Source organism: Globicephala melas, chromosome 13, assembly GCF_963455315.2.
Source record: "Globicephala melas chromosome 13, mGloMel1.2, whole genome shotgun sequence".
Lineage (NCBI taxonomy): Eukaryota > Metazoa > Chordata > Mammalia > Artiodactyla > Delphinidae > Globicephala > Globicephala melas.
In genome coordinates, this window is record NC_083326.1 from 3,492,179 (window position 1) to 3,516,731 (window position 24,553).

The window sequence follows — 24,553 nt, forward strand, 5'->3', positions numbered from 1 at the left end:
GATGTAGTCCCATCAAGCACAATTGTTTAAAGTTGTGCTTTTGTTTCCCTTGCCTGAGGAGACAGATCCAAAACATTTTGCTAAGATTGATATCAAAGAGTATACTGACTGTTTTCTTCTAGAAGTTTTATGGTTTCAGGTACCTACATATAAGTCATTAATGCATTTTGAGTTTATTTTTATTCGTGGTGTGAGAAAGAAGTCCAGTTTGAATCTTTTGCATATAGCTGTCCTATTTCCTAATACCATTTATTGAAGAGGCTGTCTTTTCCCCACTGCATATTCTTGCCTCCTCTGTCAAATTAATTGATCATATAACTGTGGGTTTATTTCTAGGATTTCTATTCTGCTCCATTTATCTATGTGTCTGGTTTTGTGTCACTACTATACTTTTTGATTATTATAATTTGTATATATAAGCCTAATACCTACAGCTTTGTCTTTCAGTCTCAAAATTATTTTGGCTATTCACGATCTTTTGTGGTTCCATACAAATTTTAGAGTTATTTGTTCTAGTTCAGTGAAAAATGCTACAGTTATTTGGATAGGGATTGCTTTGATCTGTAGATTGCCTTGAATATGTAGATTGCCTTGAATAGTATGGTCATTTTAACAATACTAATTCTCCCAATTCATGAGCACAGTGTATCTTTCCATTTGTTTGTCTCATCTTCAATATCTTTCATCAATGTCTTATAGTTTTCTGAGTACATGTCTTTTACCTTTTTGGTTAGATTTATTCCTAGGTATTTTATTCTTTTTGTTGCAATTGTGATGGGATTGTCTTCTTAACTTCTCTTTTTGATAGTTTATTTTTAGTGTATAGAAATGTAAAAGATCTGTATATTAACTTTGTATCCTACAATGTTATTGAACTCATTTACTAGTTCTAATTGTTTTTTGGGGATGTCTTTACGACTTTCGATATATAGTATCCTGTCATCTGTAAACAGTGACAATTTTACTTCTTTTCTAATTTGGATTCCTTTTATTTCTTTTTCTTGTCCGACTGCTGTGGCTAGGACTTCCAATACTAAATTGTCAGTTGAATAAAACTGACAAGAGTGGTTCCTGATCTTAGAAGAAATGCTTTCACCTTTTGACCATTGAGCATGATGTTGGCCATAGGTTTGTCATCTATGGCCTTTATTATGTTGAAGTATGTTCCCTCTACATCCGTTTTGTTGAGGGTTTTTATCATAAATGGATGTTGAATTTTGTCAAAACTTTTTCTGCAACTATTGAGATGATCATGTGATTTTTAGTCTTTAATTTGTTAATATGGTGTATCACATTGATTGAATTACAGATACTGAACCATCCTTGCATACCACTTGATCGTGGTGTATGATCCCTTTCATGTACTGTTGAATTTGTTTTGCTAATATTTTGTTGAGGATTTTTACACCTATGTTCATCACTGATATTGGTCTGTAATTTTCTATTTTTTGTGGTATCTTTGTCTGGTTTGGAGATCAAGGTGATGCTGGCCTCACAGAATGAGTTCAGAAGTGTTTCTTCCTCTGCAACTTTTTGGAATAGTTTGAGAAGGATAGGTGTTAACTCTCTTCTAAATATTTGGTAGAATGCACCTGTGAAGCTATCTGGTCCTGGACTTTTGTTTGTTGGAAGTTTTGTTTTGTTTTGTTTTTTGCTGATTCAATTTCATTAGTTGTAATTGGTCTGTTCATAACTTCTATTTCTTCCTGTTTCAGTCTTGGGAGATTGTACATTTCTAGGAATTTGTCCATTTCTTCTAGGTTGTTCATTTTATTGGCATATAATTGTTTGTAGTTACCTCTTATGATCCTTTGTATTTCTGTGGTGTCAGTTGTAACTTCTTTTTCATTTCTAATTTTATCGATTTAGGCCCTCTCTCTTTTTTTCTTGATGAGTCTGGCTAAATGGTCATTCATTTGGCTTATCTTTTCAAAGAACCAGCCCTTAGTTTCATTGATCTTTTCTTTTTTCTTTTTTTTTTTTTTTTTTTGGTCTCCATTTCATTAATTTCTGCTCTGATCTTTATGATTCCTTTCCTTCTACTAAGTTTGGGTTTTGTTTGTTCTTTTTCTAATTCCATTAGGTGTAAGGTTAGGTTCTTTGAGATTTTTCTTGTTTCCTGAGGTAGGCTTGTATTCCTGTAAACTTCCCTCTTAGAACTTCCCTTTTGCTGCATCCCATAAATTTTGGATCATTGTATTTTCATTTTCACCTGTCTCCAGGTATTTTCTGATTTCTTATTTGCTTTCTTCAGTGATCCATTGGTTATTTTGTAGCATATTTTTATCCTCCATGTTTTTGTGGGTTTTGCCTTTCTTTTCCCCCTTGTAATTGATTCCTAGTCTCATAGTGTTGTGGTTTGACAAGATGCCTGATATGATTTCAATATTCTTTCATTTACTGAGATTTGTTTTGTGGCCTAGCATGTAACCTATCTTGGAGAATGTTCCATGTGCACTTGAAAAAAACATTGCTTTTGGATGGAATAGTATATATATATCTATCACATCCATCTGGTCTAAGGTGTTATTTAAGGCCAGTGTTTCTTTATCAGTTTTCTGTCTGGGTGATCTGTCCATTGATGTAAGTGGGGTGTTAAAGTCCCCTATATTATTGTAGTACTGTCAGTTTCTCCCTTTATGTCTATTAATATTTTCTTCATGTATTTAGGTGCTCCTATGTTGGGTGCATATATATTTACAATTGATTGATCCCTTGATCACTATGTAATATCCTTCTTTGCCTCTTGCTACAGTCTTTGTTTTAAAGTCTATTTTGTCTGATATAAGTATTGTTACCCAGCTTTCTTGTCATTTCCATTTGCATAGAATACCTTTTTCATCCCCTCACTTGCAATCTATGCGTGTCTTTATATCTGAAGTGAGTCTCTTGTAAGCAGCATATATATATATATGTAAGATTGATTTGTATCTGTTCAGCTACTCTATGTCTTTTGATTGGAGAATTTAGTCCATTTATATTTAAAGTAATTATTAATAGATATGTACTTATTGCTATTTTGTTAATTGTTTGGGGGTTGTTTTTATAGTTCTTTTTTTCCTTCCTATTTTGTTCTCTTCCCTTGTAATTTGATGACTATCTTTATTGTTATGTTTGGATTCCTTTCTCTTTTTTGTGTATCTATTTTAGGTTTTTCGTTTGTGGTTACCATAGTTTGTGGCTCAAATATAACAATATAGTTAGCTAGCTAGCTAGCTAGATAATAGAGATAGATATAAATATATATTATATATATACATGTAATTATTTTCAGTTAATGACTTCTTAAGTTTGAACACATTCTAACAACCCTACTTTTACTTCCCCCCTCCATGTTTAATTATTTTGATGTCATGATTTAATTCTTTTTGTTTTATATATCCCTTAACTACTTATTGTGGATATAGATTATTCTACTACTTTTGTCTTTTAATCTTCCTACTAGCTTTATAAGTGATTGATTTTCTACATTTACTGTATGTTTGCTTTTACCAATGAGATTTTTCCTTTCATAATTTTCATATTTCTTGTTGTGGCCTTTTTTTTCTGCTTAAAGAAGTCTCTTTAACATTTCTTGTAAGACTGGTTTAGTGGTACAGAACTCTTAGCTTTTGCTCATTTATAGAACTCTTCATCTCTCCTTCAAAACTAAATAAAAGCCTTGCTAGGTATTCTTTTTTTAATTTTTTTATTAGTTTTTTTTAACATCTTTATTGGAGTATAATTGCTCTACAGTGGTGTGTTAGTTTCTGCTTTATAACAAAGTGAATCAGCTATACATAAACATATATCCCCATATCTCCTCCCTCTTGTGTCTCCTTCCCACCCTCTCTATCCCACCCCTCTAGGCGGACACAAAGCACCAAGCTGATCTCCCTGTGCTATGTGGCTCCTTCCCACTAGCTATCCATTTTACATTTGGTAGTGTACATATGTCCATACCACTCTCTCACTTCGTCCCAGCTTCCCCTTCCCCTTCCCCGTGTCCTCAAGTCCATTCTCTACATCTGCATCTTTATCCCTGCCCTGTCCCTAGGTTCTTCAGAACCACTTTTTTTCTTTCTTTTTCTTTTTAGATTCCATATATATGTGTTAGCATACAGTATTTGTTTTTCTCTTTCTGACTTACTTCACTCTGTATGACAGTCTCTAGATCCATCCACCTCACTACAAATAACTCAGTTTCGTCTCTTTTTATGGCTGAGTAATATCCCATTGTATATGTGTGCCACATCTTCTTTATCCATTCATCTGTCAATGGACACTTAGGTTGCTTCCATGTCCTGGCTATTGTAAATAGAGCTGCAGTGAACATTGTGATACATGACTCTTTTTGAATTATGGTTTTCTCAGGGTATATGCCCAGTAGTGGGATTGCTGGGTCATATGGTAGTTTTATTTTTAGTTTTTTAAGGAAGCTCCATACTGTTCTCCATAGTGGCTGTATCAATTTACATTCCCACCAGCAGCACAAGAGGGTTCCCTTTTCTCCACACCCTCTCCAGCATTTATTGTTTGTAGATTTTTTGATGATGGCCATTCTGACCGGTGTAAGGTGATACCTCATTGTAGTTTTGATTTGCATTTCTCTAATGATTAGTGATGTTGAGCATCCTTTCATGTGTTTGTTGGCAATCTGTATATCTTTTTTGGAGAAAAGTCTGTTTAGGTCTTCTGCCCATTTTTGCATTGAGTTGTTTGGTTTTTTGATATTGAGCTGTGTGAGCTGCCTGTATATTTTGGAGATTAATCTTTTGTCAGTTGCTTCTTTTGCAAATATTTTCTCCCATTCTGAGGGATGTCTTTTCATCTTGTTTATGGTTTCCTTTGCTGTGCAAAAGCTTTTAAGTTTCATTAGGTTCCATTTGTTTATTTTATTTCCATTTCTAGATAGAGTATTCTTGGTTGTAGGTTTTTTTCCTTTCATAGCTTTGAATATATCATGCCACTTCTTTGGGTCTGCAAAGTTTCTGTTGAAAAGTCAGCTGATAGTCTTATGGGGGTTCCCTTGTACATAGCTAGTTGCTTTTCTCTTGCTGCTTTTAAGAGTCTCTCTTTATCTTTAATTTTTGCCATTTTAATTATAATGTATTTTGATGTGGACCTCTTTAGATTCATCTTGTTTGGGACTCTCTGTGCTTCCTGGAACTGAATGTCTGTTTTCTTTCACAGCTTATGGAAGTGTTCAGTTATTATTTCTTCAAGTAAGTTATCTATCACTTGCTCTTTTCTCCTTCTTCGACCCCCTATGATGTAAATATTATCATGCTTGATGTTGTCTCAGAGGTCTCTTAAACTACCCTCATTTTTAAAAAATTTCTTTTCTTTCTTCTGTTCAGCTTGGGTGATTTCCTTTACTAGGTCTTCCAGCTCACAGATCCATTTCTCTGTATCACCTAATGTACTGTTGATTCCTTCTAGTGTATTTTTATTTCAGTTATTGTATTCTTCAGTTCTGTTTGGTTCTTCTTTATATTTTCTAAGTCTGTTAAAATTTTCACTGTGTTTATCCATTCTTCTCCCAAGTTCATTGAACATTTTTTGTTTTTACTTGAAATGCTTTATCAGATATATTGCTTATCTCCACTTTTCTAAGTTCTTCTGTGGTTTTATCTTGTTAATTTATTGGGAACATATTCCTTTTTCTCCTCATTTTGCCTAATTCTCTGTGATTATTTCTATTTATTAAATAGACCAGTTATGTTTCCCAATCTTAGAGAAGTAGCTTTATGTAGGAGATGTCCTATGAGGCCCAGCAGCATTCTCCCCTCTGGTCATCAGAGCTATATGCTCTAGGGACACCCCCTATATGGGTTGTGTGGGTGCTTCTTTGTGGTGGGGTCAACTACTGTGAGCATGCTGGTAGGCTGGGCTGGACTCTGGCCCAGTTGGCTGCCAGGTCTTGCCTTGAATGGTGGCTATCAGCCCACTGATGGGGAGGGCCATGTCCTGAGGCAGCTGGCTGTATGACCCAGGAGCATCTTGGGGTTGTTGCCATTCCCGTAGTGGATGGGGCCTTGTCCTGATGGTGGGTGGGTAAGCTCCCAGCACTTATAGGCTAGGTAGAGCACTCCAAAATGGCGCTTGCGAATGCCAGTGTTTTCGCCGTAGGACAAACTCACAAAAATGACTACTGCTATCATTCCCATCCCCAGGGGGAGTCCAATTGCCTCCTGCCTCTCCAAGAGGCTCTCTAAGATCAAAAAATAGGTCTGCCCCAGGCTCCTTTCAAATTACTGTCTCTGTGCTGGGACTCAGATTGTGTGAGATTTTATGTGCACCCTTTAAGAGTGGAGTCTCTGTTTCCTGCAGTCCTCTGGCTCTCCCCTGTACAAGCCCCGGTGGCCCTCAAAGCCAGCCATTCTGGGGGTTTGTTTTCCCAGTGCAGGATTGGGCTGGGAGTCCATTGTGGGACTTGGACCCCTCACTCCTTGAGAAGAACCTCAGCAATTGTGATTATCTTCCCCCTATTTGTGGGTCACCCACCCAGGGATGTAGATATTGACTATACCTCATCTCTGCCCCTCCTACCCATGTCATTGTTCCTTTTTTATATCTTTAGTTGTGGAAAATCTTTTCTGCCAGTCTTTAGGTCATACTCATAGATAGTTGCTCTGTAAATAGTTGTAATTTTGGTGTGCCCATGGGAGGAAGTGAGCTCAGGGCCTTCCTACTTGCTACCTTGGCCACACCTCTCAGGAATTTTTTCAGTGTAAATCTGACTATGTCCTCTTCCTCAAAATCCTTCAAGGGCTACTTGATTCTCTTTGAATCAAAATCAGAATCATTAACATGACCCACCTCTTCCCCACAGAGTCTTGCCTCCATCCAGCCCTCCAGACTTATCTCCTGCCACATACCCCCTCCCTACCCTTGCAAAATCCTTCCTCCAAGGTCCCAAGCTCTCTCTCCATCCAGGGCCCTCTACCTGGACTTACTTCCCGCACAACTCCATCCTTACCTTTCACCTGGTTAACCCTTCCTCACTCTCCAGCTCTCAGCTCAATTGTCCCTTCTCCAGCAGAGTGCTCTTTGTGCTCAACCTCAGGCCAGGGACATTTGCCCAGCAGCTCGCAGCACTGCACGCTCGTTTGAAGCACTGTCTATAATTAAACATTGAACTGTGGAATTTTTTGATTACCTTTATTGCTCTGGCCAGACTCTATGTCCTGTAAGTGCAGAGATGGCATGTGTGTTTGCTCACCTTTGTATTCCCAAATTCTCAAGTTGCCTGGCCCAAAGTAGGGGCTCAAGAAATGCTTGTTGAATGAATGAATGAAGTGACAAATTGTATGCATCTATTTATTAAATAAATAAACTACATTCAACTTCTTTCCCCAGTTCGTTGTGTCATTCATTCATTCATTCAAATATACATATTGAAGTCCCATTTCCCTGACCCTCAGCTCTTTTTCTTCCTATAATAGACAGTGCCCAGGTCTCAGGGATAACCTTCAAACAGTATCCTTAGGTTCCATAGTCGCTTGCTTGAGTGTTTGGCATTTTACAATGGTAATAAGGAAAGTTTAAATATCTTCCAGCTAGCATGGAAATTCTTGTTAGGGGGTAGGTAAAAGGCGAGCTGAGATCTAGGCTCTACAGGAAACCAAGCACACAGAGGATGTTTAAACAGCTCCAAAGAGAAATAGCAGAAATGTGTTCTCCATTGAGAGGGAGTTGGGGAGTAAGAACAGGAGGCCAAAGAAGGGGGAGGAGAGGAGGATCCAGATAGATGGACTGAGGCTGGGGCCACATGAAGTATCCCCATTGGGAGGTTGGCCAGTGGGTTAGCCAGAGGACACCCAACATTACATTTGCGATTGCTTGTTTGGAATGTTTTCCATCCCTTTCTCATCTCTTCCCACATCACTCTGGAATGCATTATATGATCACTGATGTCAAGGAAAGGTCTGCATCTAATCTAGGTGGTTAAGGGTTATAAAACAGAAACATGCTCAGAAGCTCAAAAGTCTGAAGGCCGCGGGATCATGAAAATGTTAGCCCCTGGGAGCTTGCAGAGATCATAGGAAAGGCTTTGGACTTCCCAAAATGCAGATCCGTGGAATCCAAGCCATTTTATCTGCATCCCATAGGGCAGGCCAGACCCAGCCAGGCAGTTTGTGCATGAATATTTTTTTTATTTATTTAATATAATCCTATTTTAAACACACTCATGGATATTGGCATTGAAAGAACTTTTTTTTTTTTTTTAATAAGAAGGTAATTAGTGTTCAGATTCCTTTGCTGTGACTCCGGACCTTGACATAGCTAGTTTGCTTAGAGAGAGACAAGTCTATGTAGCTAATGGATCTGTTTCCAGGTGTGAGCACATCTCAGATCCCACCTGCCCTAGCCCTCCAGCCCTCAGGGACCCTCCTTCCTTAGTGGAAGCCTGCGGTCCTCCATGCCCTCCTGCTCCCTGTATACTGTCAATTCAGCACTCCACCCAAATTAGTCTAGATCTTGGTTTCTGAGCCCTTCCTGTGAGCCCCTATGCTTACATTGCCACTCTTGTCATACACAGACAGGCCAACGCTGCCCAAAGATGGGCCCCAAGTGGCCATGCCTTCTTCACAAGAGCTGGGAGCCTCCCCACATTGGGCTGTGCTGCTTCAGCCTAGTCCAGCCTCCTCCCCAAACACAGACACACACACACACACACACATGGCCACAGCCAGAGAGTCTTTGCTAAATGAGCCATTTGACTGGTTTTACTGGATGGAAATTGAGGGCTTTTCAAACACAGTGACAGATACAAATTACCCTGATTATGTTCTTAGGCATAAGTCACACCACTTCAAGATCACTCAAGGACAGCCACATACATACAAGCTAGAATTATGCTGCAGGAGTTCGTATAAACCCCTGCTCCTCAACAAAATTTGCATGACAATAAGATAACGGCTGCAGCCCCATCTCCCCAACGCTTTGGAATGGCACAGAGTGTTTCTCTCCAGGGCAAACAGAGGGAGCAAATCAACCAGAGGAAGGGAGGGATTTTTTTTTTTTTAAGCAATGCTCCAGCTCCACACCCAGATCGAGTTTCTCTACATCGCAGCAAACAACATCTCAGTCTCCCTTTTCTTCTCCAATGGGAAAGGCTCTACAGAACACAGTGCCATGTGATGCGGCCCTTGAGAGAGGAAAGCAAGGGAGGGATGGGGCTGCAGAGCACATGCATGTCACGTCCGCGTGGCCACTTTGTCTTCACACACGGTGGCCACTTAGGGATGAGTCCGTGCCACCAGCCCCTCGGAGGTACTCCGCTGGCTGCCTTCACATGCACTCCTGGAAACTGCCATTAAGCCTGGCTGAAAGCACGTGCAGGCGCAGGGCAGGGAGCACGCGGCTGCAGGGCCAAGGTTTCCGCAGCTCCCCTGTGGTCCGCCATCATCTGTCCTGGCTTCACTTGGGGAGCAAGGTGGCAGGGGCTTCTGAATCCGAACTGTAGCACTGAACAGTTGAACGCTCATTGAGTTAAAGTGTTAGTTTTAAAAAACACATATGCATTTACATATATTTCACAGTTCAAACAATACGGCTTTGAAGAAGAGTTATGGCTTTCTGAAGGGAGGTCAGTTGGGTCCAGAAAGGGAATTTTCAGGCCACCAAGACCCTGCTTCACCCCTAAAACATGTGTGCAGAACGTGGAAGCCTCAGGGAGGACCAGCTGTCCCCCAAACCTTGGGAAGAGGGACTGGCTCAGAAGCCTGCCACAGTGGGGCCAGGGTCCTGCCCGAGAAGGTGCAGGAGGGCTGGCAGGAGCTGTCACTTGGGATCCCAGCAGCACCCCCCGCGCCCCGCAAACGGCCACAGCACCAGGGGGCTGCGTCGCTGTGTCTGCTGCCAACGCCCTCCACACTCTTGCTTTGCCGCGGCCTTGGGTGACCCTCTGCCCAGGGCAGCTGCCACCTTCCGCACACCAGGTACAGCCCCCATGCTTGGGGCCTGGAGGGGAACGAAGCCCAAAAAGGCGCCTCCTCACCGACGCTGGGCAAGGCATGAGGCCAGGGGTAAAGCTCAGGCCTGAACCACACTGCAGTCAGCCTGACAACCCAGAGGGAAGAAAACACAAGGGCTTCAGGGGTGAGAGCAAGACACGGCTGTCTCCCCCTGCCCCTTGGGGAGCTTGGGCACCCAACCGGAGCTCACCACCATTCCATGTGACCCGGGGCATGCCTCCGTCACCTTCCTGGGCCTCAGTCCAGTCGGGATGCCACCACCTGCCTTACCCTCCTCCTAGGAACACAGCGAGGGCTGGTGAGAAATTAGATGATGAAGACGTGTAGAAAGTAGAAGTGTTCACTTTCATAAGAATATGAAAAAAATAGTCATATTCTTAAATTCACAAATAAATCCAGGCCGAGTCACAGCAGAGCCTGCCCTGGCCCCGGCTGAGATCCGCATCCCCCTCCCACGTGCAATAGAGACACAACAGGTGAAAGCAGAGGTGCAGGAAGAAGACACCCCGGCCACCACAACCAGCCCCGCTGCACGTCCCCTTTAAGACGGGAAAGTAGAAGGGGTGCCCTTCTCCCTCCTCCTCGGGGGCGGGGGGGGGGCAGCAAATGTCAGAGGGAAACTAAGTCTAAAAGAGTGAGTTTGCCCATCTCATGAAGCCTATATTATCAGATAACGAACTAGTTCACCTACCTGAACTTCAGGATAACTAAGGGCTAATCCTTTAAGCACCAAGACATCTATGAATGTGTTTTAAGTATTTGGGGATGGAAATAATTCCAAGTGGATAGAACGCTTCTCTGTCTTCTTAAACACAGTCTACCGAACGTTGTTTGAGCGTTTTCGTCCCTCTACGTGGTTGTGGATACCGCAGGATGGGCTGCTCTGAGGGGTCATTTGGTGCCCTTGGGGTTATTACTACATGTTGGGCCCTCCACGAAACTACTTGCCCCTCCACTAGCCTCAGATCACTTGGGATTTTCTGAGATGTATAGATTTGGTCTTTTTAATGCCATTATTATTAGTCTATTAGCTGCCACTTCTTGCTAAATCTAGCACCTGTTATCATTCTCTTAATTTGCTTTATTATTAGAAACCAGAATCAAGTTCACTAGATTTGAATTTAAAATTAAAGTGAATGCCATGAGGGATTTGCTGTTAGCAAAATATTTGCTCTTTGATACAGAGCTTTATAGCAGCTACTTTGGGGGCTTAAAATTAATTTTCCTTTCCCTGAGTCCACAGCTGCCTGGGGCTGAGCGAACTTGCTGGGTAAGTGGCCCTGGGAAGTGAGGTGTGCTTTGACCTTGTTTCAATAACACAGTAACTATTTCCTCCCTTAACAAATTTTTGTGGCTGAATGAGGAATTGTGAGCTGCCGTGGAGATAAAGTGCTCGCTGGGACCACACTGCTGGGGGCATCTTCAGAGGGAAGGGGCAGGGGACTTGCCTCCAGTTGGAGACAGAAGAGATTGAGGCAGGTTCCAGGCACTAGCTCGCTGGTTGCAACTGGAGCCTTTTCCAGCGGAAGGTGGGAAAGGAAGGCGGAACATAATGCAGGTGTGAGCCCTGGGTCACATTAGCCCATTTCTGTGAGATGTTTCCTCATCACCACCTTCCTTTTTTGTTTTCCATGGGCATGGTAGGCAGAGTGCCTGGTCCAGCTTTGTGTTAAAGAGAGCATTGTTGTGCTCTGATCTTACCCCAACATCAGTTACAGGGTGACCCTCAGCTGGTCACAGGTTGGTTCCAAGCTCCAGAGACCCAACCCCTTAGCTCTGATCCCAGAATGCAGCCTGATCCTGGGCACAGATGAATTCTTAATTCAGGTACTCTGAGCCTACTAACGCTGGGAGAAGAAATCTATGTAACTTTGCTTTAAAAAGATTTCTAATGTTTATTTAAATGTTGAAAATGTTCAGAAAAAGAGCTGCTTGGTACCTTTCAGAAATCTCAAGCGTGAATCGATGCTCCCAACCCCTAACCAGGAAACAAATGCAGCAGAGCAGGGCTGAGCTTCTTACAATATCATGTAGAGCAGGGCTCCTCAACACGTAGTCCCAGGAGCAGCCTCAGCACCGCTTAGGAACCAGCGAGGAAGCTCCACGCCAGGCTCGTCAAATCAGACTCCAGGGAGGGGCCCAGGAACCAATGAGCTCGCCAAGTGATTCTGACACAGGAGCTGCTGACCTAGAACAACAGTTCTCAACCTCGGCTGCACAGTGGAATTATTTGGAGAGTCAGAAAAGCCCTCATACTCAGATCACACCTCAGACCAACTGGGTCAGAACTTCTGGGCGCAAAGTTCAGGCACGAGTGGGTCTTAAAGCTCTTCAGATGACGCCGATGTGCCACCAAGGCAGAGACCTTCTGCCTCAGGACAATGAGCCTCAACCACCGCGCAACAGAGTCACTCAAGGAGATTTTAAAAATAAGAATATGGGGTCCCATCCCCAGGCCAAGTGAATCAGATTCTCTGGGAAGATGAGGATCTGGAATGGGGGTGGGTTTTTTTGGTTTGGTTTGGTTTGGTTTTTTTTGCGGTACGCGGGCCTCTCACTGTCGTGGCCTCTCCCGTTGTGGAGCACAGGCTCCGGACGCGCAGGCTCAGCGGCCATGGCTCACGGGCCCAGCCGCTCCGCGGCATGTGGGATCTTCCCGGACCGGGGCACGAACCCGTGTCCCCTGCATCGGTAGGCGGACTCTCAACCACTGCGCCACCAGGGAAGCCCATGGGGGTGGTTTTATAAAGATCCCCAGGTGAATCCAATGTGCATATAAGGTTGAGAACCATAATTCTAGAGGAAATAAAACTTTTACCTCAAAGCTGAGCAAGTCATTTAGTTGAAAAAAAATGAGTTACTTGGTTGCCAAGGGAACCGTCCCCCTACTGGAAGGAGAGACAGTCACTGATTTCTGGCTTTTGTGCCAAGAGCTAAGTCACGGTAATGTATGTATGTATGTATGTATGTTTGTCTCTCTCTCTCTAGTGAAAAAAAGAAGGCTCACTGAAGAGACCATGCAGGGGAAATATCTAAACACTTATAGAAGCTGTGCTGTTGCCTCTTAGGACACTGGCTGGCCAGCACAGCTGAGCCAAGCTAGCAAAGCAAGATCAGGTCTGTTCTGACCCTCAGCAAAGGATGCTGAGGCTGCCAGAAGCTAGGGACCAACCAAGGGCCCAGGACAACTGCTCCAGGCAAAAATCAAAATCAGAATCCTATTATAGGGACACTAAAAACAGTTCATGTCATTTGAGAACAGCTTATATCTAAATGATTCTATATGAAATAAGTCGCAAAAAGTCAGATATTGTACAATTCCATTCATACGAGGTCCCTAGAGTGGTCAAATTCAAAGAAACAGAAAGCAGAGTGGTGGTTGCCAGGAGCTGGGAGGAGGGGAAATGGGGAATTGTCCTTTATTGGGTATAGAGTTTGAGTTTTGCAACTAAAAAAGAACTCGAGATTGGCTGCACAACTTAACACTACTGAACTGTACACTTAAAAATGGCTAGGATGGTAAATCTCATGTATATTTTACCATAGTTGAAAAATAGAAAAAAAAATCTCTGATAGTGTCGAGGCCAAAACAGATTTCATAAATGTTATAGATTCCTGAGCAGTTAATTTTTGTTGCTAATTTAATAGTGGACTCTATTTTATATTCATATTTCCAGAACTCGCTGAAGTTATGTGCCAGATTCTTGGTTTTGCTCTTTTATCACTTAAGACTCCAGTCTGAATATCAAGCCAGACATCACCACTCACCTGGCAGTAGCCACGGACCCACAAGCGGTGCAGAGCCCAGTTCTCCAGCCGACATGGGCTCTAAGACCACCCACCGGGGGATGTCACAGTGCTGGTTGCTCAGTATCACCACCCCTCCCCCAGGCTCTGAGTCCAGAGGCAGGGGTTTTAACAAACACTCAGGGGATTCTGATATAGGTGATCTACAGTCTACCCTTTGAAGAACACACTGCTTTATCAGGACGCCTTGTAGGATGTAATCAACCTCAGACTGTCCTGGCTTGACCAGCCCTCCAAAGAACAAGAGAACAGGGCACACCCTGGGCTTCAGCACACCCCGAGCCTGGCCTCACCTGGCTGTAAGCCACAGCCAGCCTCCTCCTAGAAGGGTGCCCTGGTTGCAGGGAGAGAGGCCAGGGTGTGTGTTGAACTCAGAGCAGCACCGTCCCCTCCACACAGGGAGACCCCCAAGCTCCTGCCTTCCACTGGGCAACTGGAGTGGACATTTTGCAAAGCTCAGCTCATCTGTTTCCCAGCCAATAAATAAAGCACTTTGCACTTGTTCTTGAGCCATTATTGAAAAGTCCCTCGTATACTTCTACCCAGCCTGTACCTCAGCACAGCAGTTTCAGATCCTGACAAATCTCTATGGTTCTGAAGGAGGGAAGGACAAAAAGAAAATCTTTCCCTCTTTTGTTTAAACTAGAGAAAGAGGGTTGAAGAACAGGCAAGAAGCAGACGAGCAAGATTATAATGGGAGGAGGCAAAAAGAAGGTAGCGGAGACTGGGTGATGGAACCGACAAGCAACTGCAACAGGGACATTTCAGCCTCCTGCACCCCAAACTCCCCAAAAGCAGGTGGGCAAGTCTTTGTATAGCTCAGTGCTTCCCACATAGAAGGTACCAGGCAAAAAAAATAATGAGCAGAGTACTCTCTTAAGCTGACAATTACCCCAGGGTGTTACTCGGTTTATTAATGGGGTCTCCTGAACCACTGGAACCCACCAGCTAACAGAGACCCCACTGCTATAGTTAACACATGGCTCTGTGCCAGGGCTGAGGGCCCCAAGATGAGCCAGATACAATGCATTCTCCTGGGGAAAGGACAGACCCTCGGCCAAGGACACACGTAGTATGCTGTGAGGACATCCTAATAGAAGTCAGTGATGGTTGCTACAGAAGCACAGAGAGTGCCCAGCCCAGCTTCACAGAGGGGAAGAGGCGGGGACCATCACCTGACATTATCTGCAAAGGTGGTGGGGTAAAGGGGAGGAGGGAGGAGGTTGGAATGTGGAGCCACTCCAGGCATTTCCAATAGCTTGTGCAAAGGCACAGCACCTAGAGGAGTATTAGAGGGATGGTGCTGGCAGGAGGGTCTCTGGAAAGGTGAGTGAGCCAGCTTGGGACATACTCTGCACATCTGGGTAAGGAATCTGGACTATATGGTATAAGATGGCAACGGGCTCCACCAAAGGTGTTTCCAGAAGTTAATTCTCTAGAAGCAGAACGGTCAGTCAAAAGGGTCTGAGTTAGGGCAGTGGCAGAAGGAATGCAGGTAGGGAATGAATTCAAGGGATATTTATGAATCAGAATTGATAAAATTTGGTGAACAAATAGACATAGAAAGTGAAGAAGGAAGAGCCAAGAGTGACCCAGGTTTGGGGCTGAAGGGCCATTGATGTGGTAGAGCCATTCAGCAGGGGAAGAAAGGAGGAAGAGGGAAACTGCTCTCTGGGTGTCTAGTTTGTGCCGGCACTGTGCTAGGCATTGTGCAACCCTATTCCACAGCTGGTGAGGCTGGTGTCCTGGCTTCAACCTCAGATGATGAGTCAGAGCCTCCAGGGGCTTTGGTAGCTCCCCCAAGGTCACTAGTAAGTAAGGGCACATGACTTTGAACCCAGATTGCCCTTTTAACTGTACCAGTTGAGGACATGTTGAGGTCTGAGATGCTGAGCAGGTACAGACATTCAGACGGCCACGGCAAGCGTGTTCCTGATGTTCCAAGGGAGAAATGGCCTCCAGGAGAGGGGTGTAAGATGCAAGGACAGGAGAGATGTGAGGCTGCGAACAGACGTGATTTCTGCAGAAATGCTCCTAGAAAGAGAAAGGAACCCTGAGGAAGCTTCACGGAAGATGAGTCCACAAAGAAACCTGAGCAGGAGCGTTCAGAGAGGAAAGTCGGGGGAAAGTGGTTCCTTATAAAAAAACAAAAAGGAAGAGAGGACTCAAAAGACCAGTGTGGTCACCCTGTCACACGTCACATGGATGTTGAGGATGAGGCCTGACATAGATACACTGCTTTGACAATTACATTCTGCCAACCTTCGGAATTCAGGACTGACCCCGGCATGGCCAGGTGTTCCTCTCGTGCTAACTGTCCCTGAGCCCAGACTTGCTAGCACTCAGCTCAGCTCCTACGTGTGCCTGGGGGACTCAGTTCAGCATCTGGACATGCCCACCGGACCATAAGCTCCAAGAGGGCTGGGGCTACATTCTGCTCATCACTAGTTCAATGGCCCCTTGCACGATGCCCAGCACAAAATGAGCGCTCAGTAACAATGTCCTGAATGCCTGGCTGAAGCCAGCTCTGTGCTGTCCTTCAGTCGTCAGGAAGTGCTGCCACTGCTTCCCCCCTTCTCCACTTACTCAGCAGAGTCAAGGGCAATGGGCTCCCTGCTCTCTGCAGCACCAGGTGATTAGTGGGCAGAGCTGCCGCAGCAGCAGTGCTGAAACGGTCTCAGAGGCCACATCTGACCTTGCGCCACCTTCCTTTTTGCTTGCCTGAGCACCAAGTCGTTTACTTGTTTTTGCTGCCTTTCAAGCCTGGAGCAGTGGGCATAGCACAAAGGAAGACACGATGGTTGCTTTGTTTTGGGGAATTGATTTCCCTTATACAAGAGTGTCACTGGTAGTCTGCATGGTGGGATGGGGGTGGAGTTGCGAGGAAAGTGGTGGGGTGGGGCTTCCTGAGTCAACACCCAGGTCTCTTCGAGCCTTTGAAAGGGTGCATTGCCTACAAACACTGGCTGCAGGAGAAAAGTGTAGCCTGGCAGTCAGGAGGCTGAGTCCCAGTTGAGTCACTAGCCGGCCATGTGGCCTTGGGCAAGTCCCCCAACATGCTATCTTTTAATATGTACCCCTTCTGCAAAATGTGGAGATGGCCTCAACTCCCCTGCATACATTGCACTGTGGGTGCATCTGTACTGCGGCCAGGGCCAGGGCTGGGTGGGTGGGGGAGCACCTACAAGCAGCCTCCATCCTGGACCCATAACAGCCTCCCAGAGCACTGTCCCTAGAGCGGGGCCCAGCACCACCCTACAGTGGCCTCTCAGTCAGGATCCCTCTTGTTCCAGCCCTGGTGACAGTGGCTAGGAAGCAGCTAAGACAGGTTTGGAGCACAGGCTTTGGGGTTCTACAGACACGGGTGTGGTTTCCTCCACCGGGTGCTTGGCCATCAGCCAGACACTGAACGGCTCTGAGCCTCAGTTTCCCCACCTGCCCAATGGAGTCTTCTTACCCAAGGGGGTTTTGTGATGATCACAGGAGACAGTGCAAAGAAAGTGCCCAGTGTAGGGCCTGACACAGAATAAGCGTACAGTAAATCTTAGCTATTATAATAATAAATATTATTTATGGCTTAGATCCATACATCATTAGTACTTCCAAAAACTTAAATAAAATTAAAGATTACAGAGACCCTAGGGATATTTTTTAAGCCTTTAGTTGTAGAGATGAAGAAACGGAGATCCTAAGGGAGGGGAAGGGACTTGCCCTAAGACCCAGCGACTTAAACAGGACCGAGAGCAAGGAGTCCAGCTCCTTCACAGGATGGGTCATGAGGCTCCATCCCCAGCCCCTACAAGGGACCTGGCTGGGGCAGACACCAGCCCATGACACCCTTGGCCGTGAGAACCATGGTATTTGACTCACCAAGGCTCTTGCCCCCAAACACTGCCCCATCTGGAACATAAACAGAGGGCTTCTGGCAGAGGGTTCTGTCCTCAGCAGGCATTCAACAGAGCCCCTGGCACGACTTGACCCAGGCCACCTCCCTGTTCTGGGCCTGTTTCCTTATGTGGGACAAAATGGTCTTTAAGAGCCTTCCAGTTCTGACATTCTGTAGTTTCAAGAAAGGGGCTCCATTAACCAGAAACAAGTGGCTGGAAACCTCAGTTAACTGGAATCTTTCCAGCCATTCCTTCCTTGGGAGAAACAGGCAGAGCACAGGGAAGCATAACCACCCACCGTCCTTAGTAGTGTTTCCTGGTTCGCCAAGTGCTTGGGCCTAATTTACCTCATTGGCTACTTCCTTGCTCTGCAGACAAGCAGACGGGTTCAGAGCAGCCCCAGGTTTTCCCAGTGAGGACCAGAGCTCAGAAGCAAGGCCAGCATCTAGAGGAGTGTCGTGCATGGAGTACTTGCTCTATATTGGCCCACCAACATGAAATCCAGGCAAGAGGAAGGGGTTCTGCCCTGGATGGGGAGCCTGGGGGCCCGGGACAAGACCTGTGCCCTCCTGTCTCTCACCAGCTGGGCCTATTGCTCTGCCTGTAAAATGAGGTGATCAGATGAAAGGTCCCGTTCCCTGCTGTGCTCTCACAGTCCCTCCCCCTCTGAACACCCAGTGGGCGGGGCCAGAATTTGCCTATGGTCTGCCCTCCACTCCTAGAAGACAGAGACACTGCCTTTATGTGTCACCTTGTCTTCCCAAGCCCAGCCCCAAACCAAAGCAGAATAGGCTTCTGGAAATATTTATGGGAAGGAGGGGAGAAAGGAGGAAGGGAAGAAGGGTGAGAGCAAAGAAGGGAGGGGGGAGGGAAGGAGGGAGGAGGGAGGGAGCTGAAGGTCTTTCAGGACTAATACTCTACGATTCCACAAAGCTAAATTCTAAGGCAATTCATACCACGCAAAATTCTAAGGCAAAACACCACGGGGGAAGCAAAGGGATGTGAAATGACATGTGAACCCCTTTTAGGCTAGGTCCAGCTGACTTCCCAAAGCAGAGGCCCTGTGGGTCCGTGCGTGTGAAGGCCACCAGGCTGAGTGCTGTGGGAAGTCCCGCCTTTACAGTAGAACCTCAGTGATGCTGGTGTCAGAGACCATGGCTCACTTCCATCGCTAAGCTCACCAGTCACATGTCAGCGTTTTCCAGTCTGGAGCCTTACGGTTCCAATTCAGGAACATTATACAGCAGGATTGTGCAGTATTCAGGAACACACAGAGGGATGGATCTTATAAATAACTCCTGGTTAAAACAGAGCTGAAGATAGGGAGACAGAAGAGGAAGCAAGTCGCTAAGCACTTATTGAGTCGGTAACATTGGCTTGGAAACCTTAGTGCAAATGGCTGGTCTGGTTTATTTCCTTCTCATCAAAAGATCAAACGCAGGATTGAACTTGGAGGCGCCAAGACTTATGTGTGTGCCTGCGGATGCGTTTGAAGGGTGTGGCTCTCCTTGGCTGACGGTGTCTCGGCGAAGATTGGAACACACAGGCCTTGCATCAGATCTCACAGTGCCGCTTGATGGACTCGGTTGGTGGAACCTTGGTTGGTAATCCCTGGACCTCTCTGAGCCATTGTCCCCACAGGAAGGTCTGGCCGCTGGGTTGGCCTCTAAGCTCTGAGGTTCTCTACAACAATTCAGGGCTGAGGCCTGGGTATAAGGCTCAGGAACCCAAAATCCTGAGTTAAATCTTAACCATGCTCATATGTCCTGTCTCCCTCTTTTCCGTTCCCGCTGGGGCCTTCCTTTAGCTGCAAAGAGGCCATACAGTTTGTGCTCTCTTGGTTGCTAAAACTGAGTGGAAATGTGCTTGATTCACTTGCAATCCCCAGGGCCGCGACCTTGAGCTGTGGCCCAGCAGCGCGCTACCCATGCGCAGGTGGGGGGCGCTCGGCATGGAGCTGACTCCGCCTGGCCCCCAGCCCAGCCTCCCAGCCCACAGGACCCAAGCCCGAAGCCGAGCGTCCGAGGGCGTGCCAGCCTCAGCGCCAGGCCTTCGCCCTGCCCTGCGGGTGGGCGGGCGAGGAGGAGCGAGGTTCCGTATGCCGGGCTGGCGGGCAGCCTGCGCCGCCCTCAGCAGCAGTTGCAGGTGCCCGTGTGCACTCGCAGGATGCCGCGGCTGTGCAGGTGCAGGAAGTTGAAGATCTCGGAGGGCATGGCGTGGAAGCCCGGGCGGGGCTTGACGTTGTCATAGTAGTGGTGGGTGATGTAGAGGCCCGAGGGGTTCATGGGGAAGGCCCAGAAGCCGAACAGGTGCACCTCCTCGCACAGTTCCAGCGCCGCCGTGACCAGGATGAGGCCGGTGCTGATGCGCTTGGCGCGCACCCCGAGGCTAAGCCAGTAGCGCGACACGTTGACCAGGTACTGCGGGTGGAAGTAGTACACGGCCTGCGGCGACTCGAAGTCGTCCAGCACGTACTTGACGCGGATGGACACGTCGGTGTTGCGCGTGTTGTAGAATGCAGGCAGCAGCACGGACGCGTTCTCGTACACCTGCAGCACCCGGTAGAAGGGCCGCCGCCACTTCTCCAGCTTGTGGAACCTGGCGGGGGCGCAGGGTGAGACGGGGCCCCGGGAACCCTCCGTTTGCCCCACCCCTGCACCCTGGCGTCTTTTCAAAGGACGTAGGAGCCCCTCAAGGCCACCCCCCCCCCTTTCGGCTCAGTCACTTAGCAGATGAATGTCCACCTTCCTCCGGGACGGTTATATTTTTGTAAGTGAGTGCCGGAGAGGGCAATCTGGACCCAAAGGGACAAATATCTAGTGTGTGGTTGCAGGGGAAGGGTAATACTTAACCCATACGGCTGAGGGTGCCCGGGGCGGGCTCAGAGGGGAAGGGGTGAGGGAGTGGAGGCTTTCCCTAGAGCCCTCAGGACTCACCTGTCCTGCCTTCCCCAAGGATTCACCTGTCACTGCCTTCCCCCAGTGAAGAACACCAAACCAGCTGCCTGTCCTCTGAGCCCTTCCTCCCCTCGCTCGCCTTTCTCTTTACACTGAACAGCCCTCCCAGCTGGCTCACTGCGCACCTCTCTGAATGCTCCCTCACTCAGCTGACTCCTTGTAAATGTGCCCGGGCATCTGACCGGATTTAACAACTCCCCCTCCTCTTACCCTTCATCTGACCTGGAGGTGTGACTATGCCCCAGTTGGAGTTTTAACCCCATCAGCCCCTCCCCCAGGCCTCCCAGACAGACCCCAGGAGGGGAGTCAGGAGCGGGGGTTGAGGTCTTTGCATGAGGCTTCTCCCCACTGCCGGGAGGACACACTGTGTAGGGAGCTGCCTGCCCCCGTCACACACTGGAAAGCTCTCTGGCCCATCTCTAGGGAAAGAGAGTCTAGACCAGTGCTGTCCAAAAGAAATATAATGCAGGCCACAAATGTAATTTTAAATGTTCTAGGAAGCACATTTAGAGAAGTAGAAAGAAGTAGGTGAAATTAATTTTTACAGTAGATTTTATTTAACCTGATATACCCCGAATACTATCATTTTAATATGTAATCAATATAAAAATGTAATAAGGCACGGCCCATCCTCTTTCTCATGTTAAGCTTTTAAATCAAGTGTGTGTGTTGCACTTACAGACGGCACATCTCAACTGGATCATGCCCAGTGGCCACACATGATGAATGGCTATCATATTGGACAGCACAAGTTTAGAAAGAGGGCCACTGACCTCTCTGTGATGATGCTGGGGTTCACCGTGACCACATCTGTCTTCACCCCTACATCCATGGTGTACTTCTCCGAGATGGGGGGTAGGTTGCACCTGCAGAAGAGATGAGGCAGCCCGACTGCATGTGGTATGTCATTCTAGATAGAGCTGGGGAGCTGGGGTGTGGCGAAGAAAGGGCTGGTGATCGTGTGGGCAGAGGGACACAGAGGAAACCAGCTGGGTGGAATCTTCGTGCCTGGGCATGGAAGGGCAAGTTCAACCTCTTCCCTCACCAACCCTGGGTGACCCAATGGTTGTAGATCCACGACCCATGAGATCCCACTGCAGCCTCAACCCAAGTCTCTTTGCTTTAAACTCTCATTTTCAACCTATCTTCTTCACCCAGGCTAAAGAGGTAAGTGAGGGTCCCCAAAGAGATAAGAAGGCCTTCTACATAAGGAAGAAGAAATACAAGGACAAGTGTCTAGCTTAGGTAAGGCCAGGGTGAAGCTCACACTGGTGTCAGCCACAAGACTACCCTGGTTCCAAGCGGTGCTTCCAGAAGAGTGGAACCCAGCCAGAGAGGTGGCTGCCCAGGCGACCTCACCAACAGATCTGCATGACCCCTGGGAGTCCTCAGTGTCTTCACATCTATTATGCCATTTGCTCCCATTCTGCAGATGTGGAGACTGAGGACCTGAGAGATTCAACCCTTGCAAGGGACAGAGCTAAAGGGGGAAGGGACAACCCAGAGCATGAGGTCTGCAGGGGTGGGGAGTGGGCAGTAATCACGTAAATGGCAGCACTAGCAGGCTGGGGAACCAGAAAGGGGGCAGGCACGGAGGGGGAGGGCCATGGGGGTAGAGGTGGCAGGTGCAGACTCGGGGCAATTCTTACCGGAAGACAAAGTCGGCACTGTTGATCTCCCTCCCGCAGCGGCTGTTCTTTAGGATGCCCCCATTGCCCACCACGGCACATTTCTTAAATTGGGACCGGTAGTAGGGCATGTCCTGGGGAGACAGGGGCACAGCTGTCAGAGGCGATGCCCCCCCTGCCTTCATCTGGTGCTCTCACCTCTGCACCCACGTCCACCTCCACTCCTCGTAGCCTCACAAGACAGCCTTGTAGTAAATGTGGGAGAAAAGTGGTTATTCCACTTTGCAGATGAAGAGAGGTCAAAAGCTTCGTTCTCAGTTCCACGGGCAATTAGGAATGAGCCAGAACTGGAAGCCAGATCTCCACAGCCTTTTTCAATAAGCCCTGGGATGCCTCCGGTTTCCAGAAAGACGAGAGTACGAGTTACGGCTAACCCTGCTTGCCTTTGGTTTTCCCAGTGGAATCCCAGCTTCTTTTACTTCTAATCCACATGTTTTAATGGTTAATGCAGACCTTCTGGGAGATGACAGCAGCAGAGATGTGGCAGAGCCACCAGGGACCAGGGCCCTAAACCTAGCCCTCACCCCTTTCAGCTCAGGGTAAGGTACAGACCCTCCCTCTGCTCCATGGGGAGGGCACAGGTCTGGGATAGAAAGGTCATATAGACTGGGACAGATGCCAGGACTTGGTAGCAGCAGAGACAACTGACGAGGGGTGGGCAAGCAAGGCCACACCAGGGGAGCAGTGAGAGGCAGGGACACTGGGATCTCTGTCAAGAAAAAGCGTTGAGCACAGAGAGCTCAGGACTCACTCTAGTAATGATGACAGCCACGGGGGCACTGGGAGGGAGCATCCCCCAGCGCTCCAACCTGGTCATACCTCGGCTGGTGGTGTTACCTCGGTCTGGGCGCTGGCTGCCCACAGAGACTCCCTGGGCATGCTTTCCAGGGGACCACAGGCAAGTAGGCAGGAAAAAGGAAATACTGGCCTGATTAGGAGACCTGGTTCTAGGCCACGTCCCCATTCTAGGCCTCGTGGGCATCCTGAGGCAGGTGGGACCAGGAAGGCTCAGGGCACGAGTGTAGACCTGGAGTCCAGGGTAGGGTGACCAACCATCCCAGTTGGCCCAGGACTAGGGCACTTTGCTTGGGATGCAGGACTTATATTTGGTCAAACCAGGATTGGGCACCCTAGTCAACGGACCCAGTTCAATCCTGGTTTTGCCCCACAATGAGGTGAGGAAACCACGGACAAGTGTTTTGAGCCCTCGGTGACTTGGTTTTGTAAATTTTGTAAAGTTTATTACAAATTAAACTTTGTGATTTGTAAAATAAGAATAGTAACGTGTATTTCCTGTGACTCTGCATTTGAGATGATGTAAAGCAGAGCTTCTCAACTTGGCACTACTGATACTTTGGAGCAGCTCATTCCTCGTGGCGGGGCTGGCTGTGCAGTGTAGAACGCGTAGCGGCATCTCTGGCCTCTTCCCACTAGATGCCAGGAGCACACACACCCCCCCCCCCCCCGCCGTCATGACAAGCAAGAGCATCTCCAGACGTTGCCAAATGTCTCCACCTCCCTGCCCCCCACGTTGAGAACCACTGGAGTAGATGGAAAGCTTACCCACTGCAGTGCTTGGCGCAGAGGTGTCTCTGCAAGGGGACCAGGTGGTTATTACGGGATGGCCCTGAAGTTACCCGCCATCTCTGTCACCCAGAGGCTGCCGGGCAGCTTTCCTCCTATCTCACACCAGCTGGCCAGCCCTGCGTGACAGTGGCCCTGGTCAGCACCTGGGGCTTACGTTGGAACCAAGTGCCAGACAAGTGTCACGGAAAATCCCAGTACAATGGGATCATCAGCAATTAGGCTAAATCCAAAGGAGATGCTGCACCTGTCTGTGGGAGACTGTCCTTCCTCATGGCACATTTTCCCTGGAGGGCCAGGCTCCGGGAACCGGGACGGGGAAAACAAGGGCGTCTCATGGCCAGTGGGGGGAACTGCACTGTTTGACTTTGACCAGAGAAAGAATAAAAACAAAGTCCTTTTTGGAGAGATCATCAAGGGCTTTTTATGTTCTATGTCAGTGTTTCTCACACTTCTGTAAATCAAAAACTACCTGGGTACTTTCTGAAAATACACATTCTTAGCTCCATCCCAGAACCACAGAACCAGAATCTTCAGGGTCAGGGTAGGAGCCCAAGAAGCTGCATATTTTTCAACGCCCCCCCAAAAACCTCACCTTAGGGAAGTTTGGGAAATACTTCTACATCACATGCTCTAATTCGGGGGTGGTAAATTACGGCCTGTGGGCC

The 24,553-nt window shown here is 47.3% G+C and overlaps 1 protein-coding gene across 4 annotated transcripts in view; it reads right to left on the bottom strand.

Moving 5' to 3' along the window:
• Nucleotides 1-1,959: 1,959 nt before the first annotated feature.
• ST8SIA5 (ST8 alpha-N-acetyl-neuraminide alpha-2,8-sialyltransferase 5) overlaps nt 1,960-24,553 on the bottom strand; it is an 80,556-nt gene continuing 57,962 nt past the window's right edge. For all 4 annotated transcript variants that reach the window (XM_060310528.2, XM_030868281.3, XM_030868280.3 and 1 more), the window contains 3 exons: nt 22,263-22,375; nt 21,387-21,479; nt 1,960-20,254 (listed from right to left, as the gene is read on the bottom strand). In XM_060310528.2, coding sequence (XP_060166511.1) covers nt 19,786-20,254; nt 21,387-21,479; nt 22,263-22,375 — 675 coding nt within the window. In that variant the 3' untranslated portion in view covers nt 1,960-19,785. The remainder of the gene's footprint in view (nt 20,255-21,386; nt 21,480-22,262; nt 22,376-24,553) is intronic.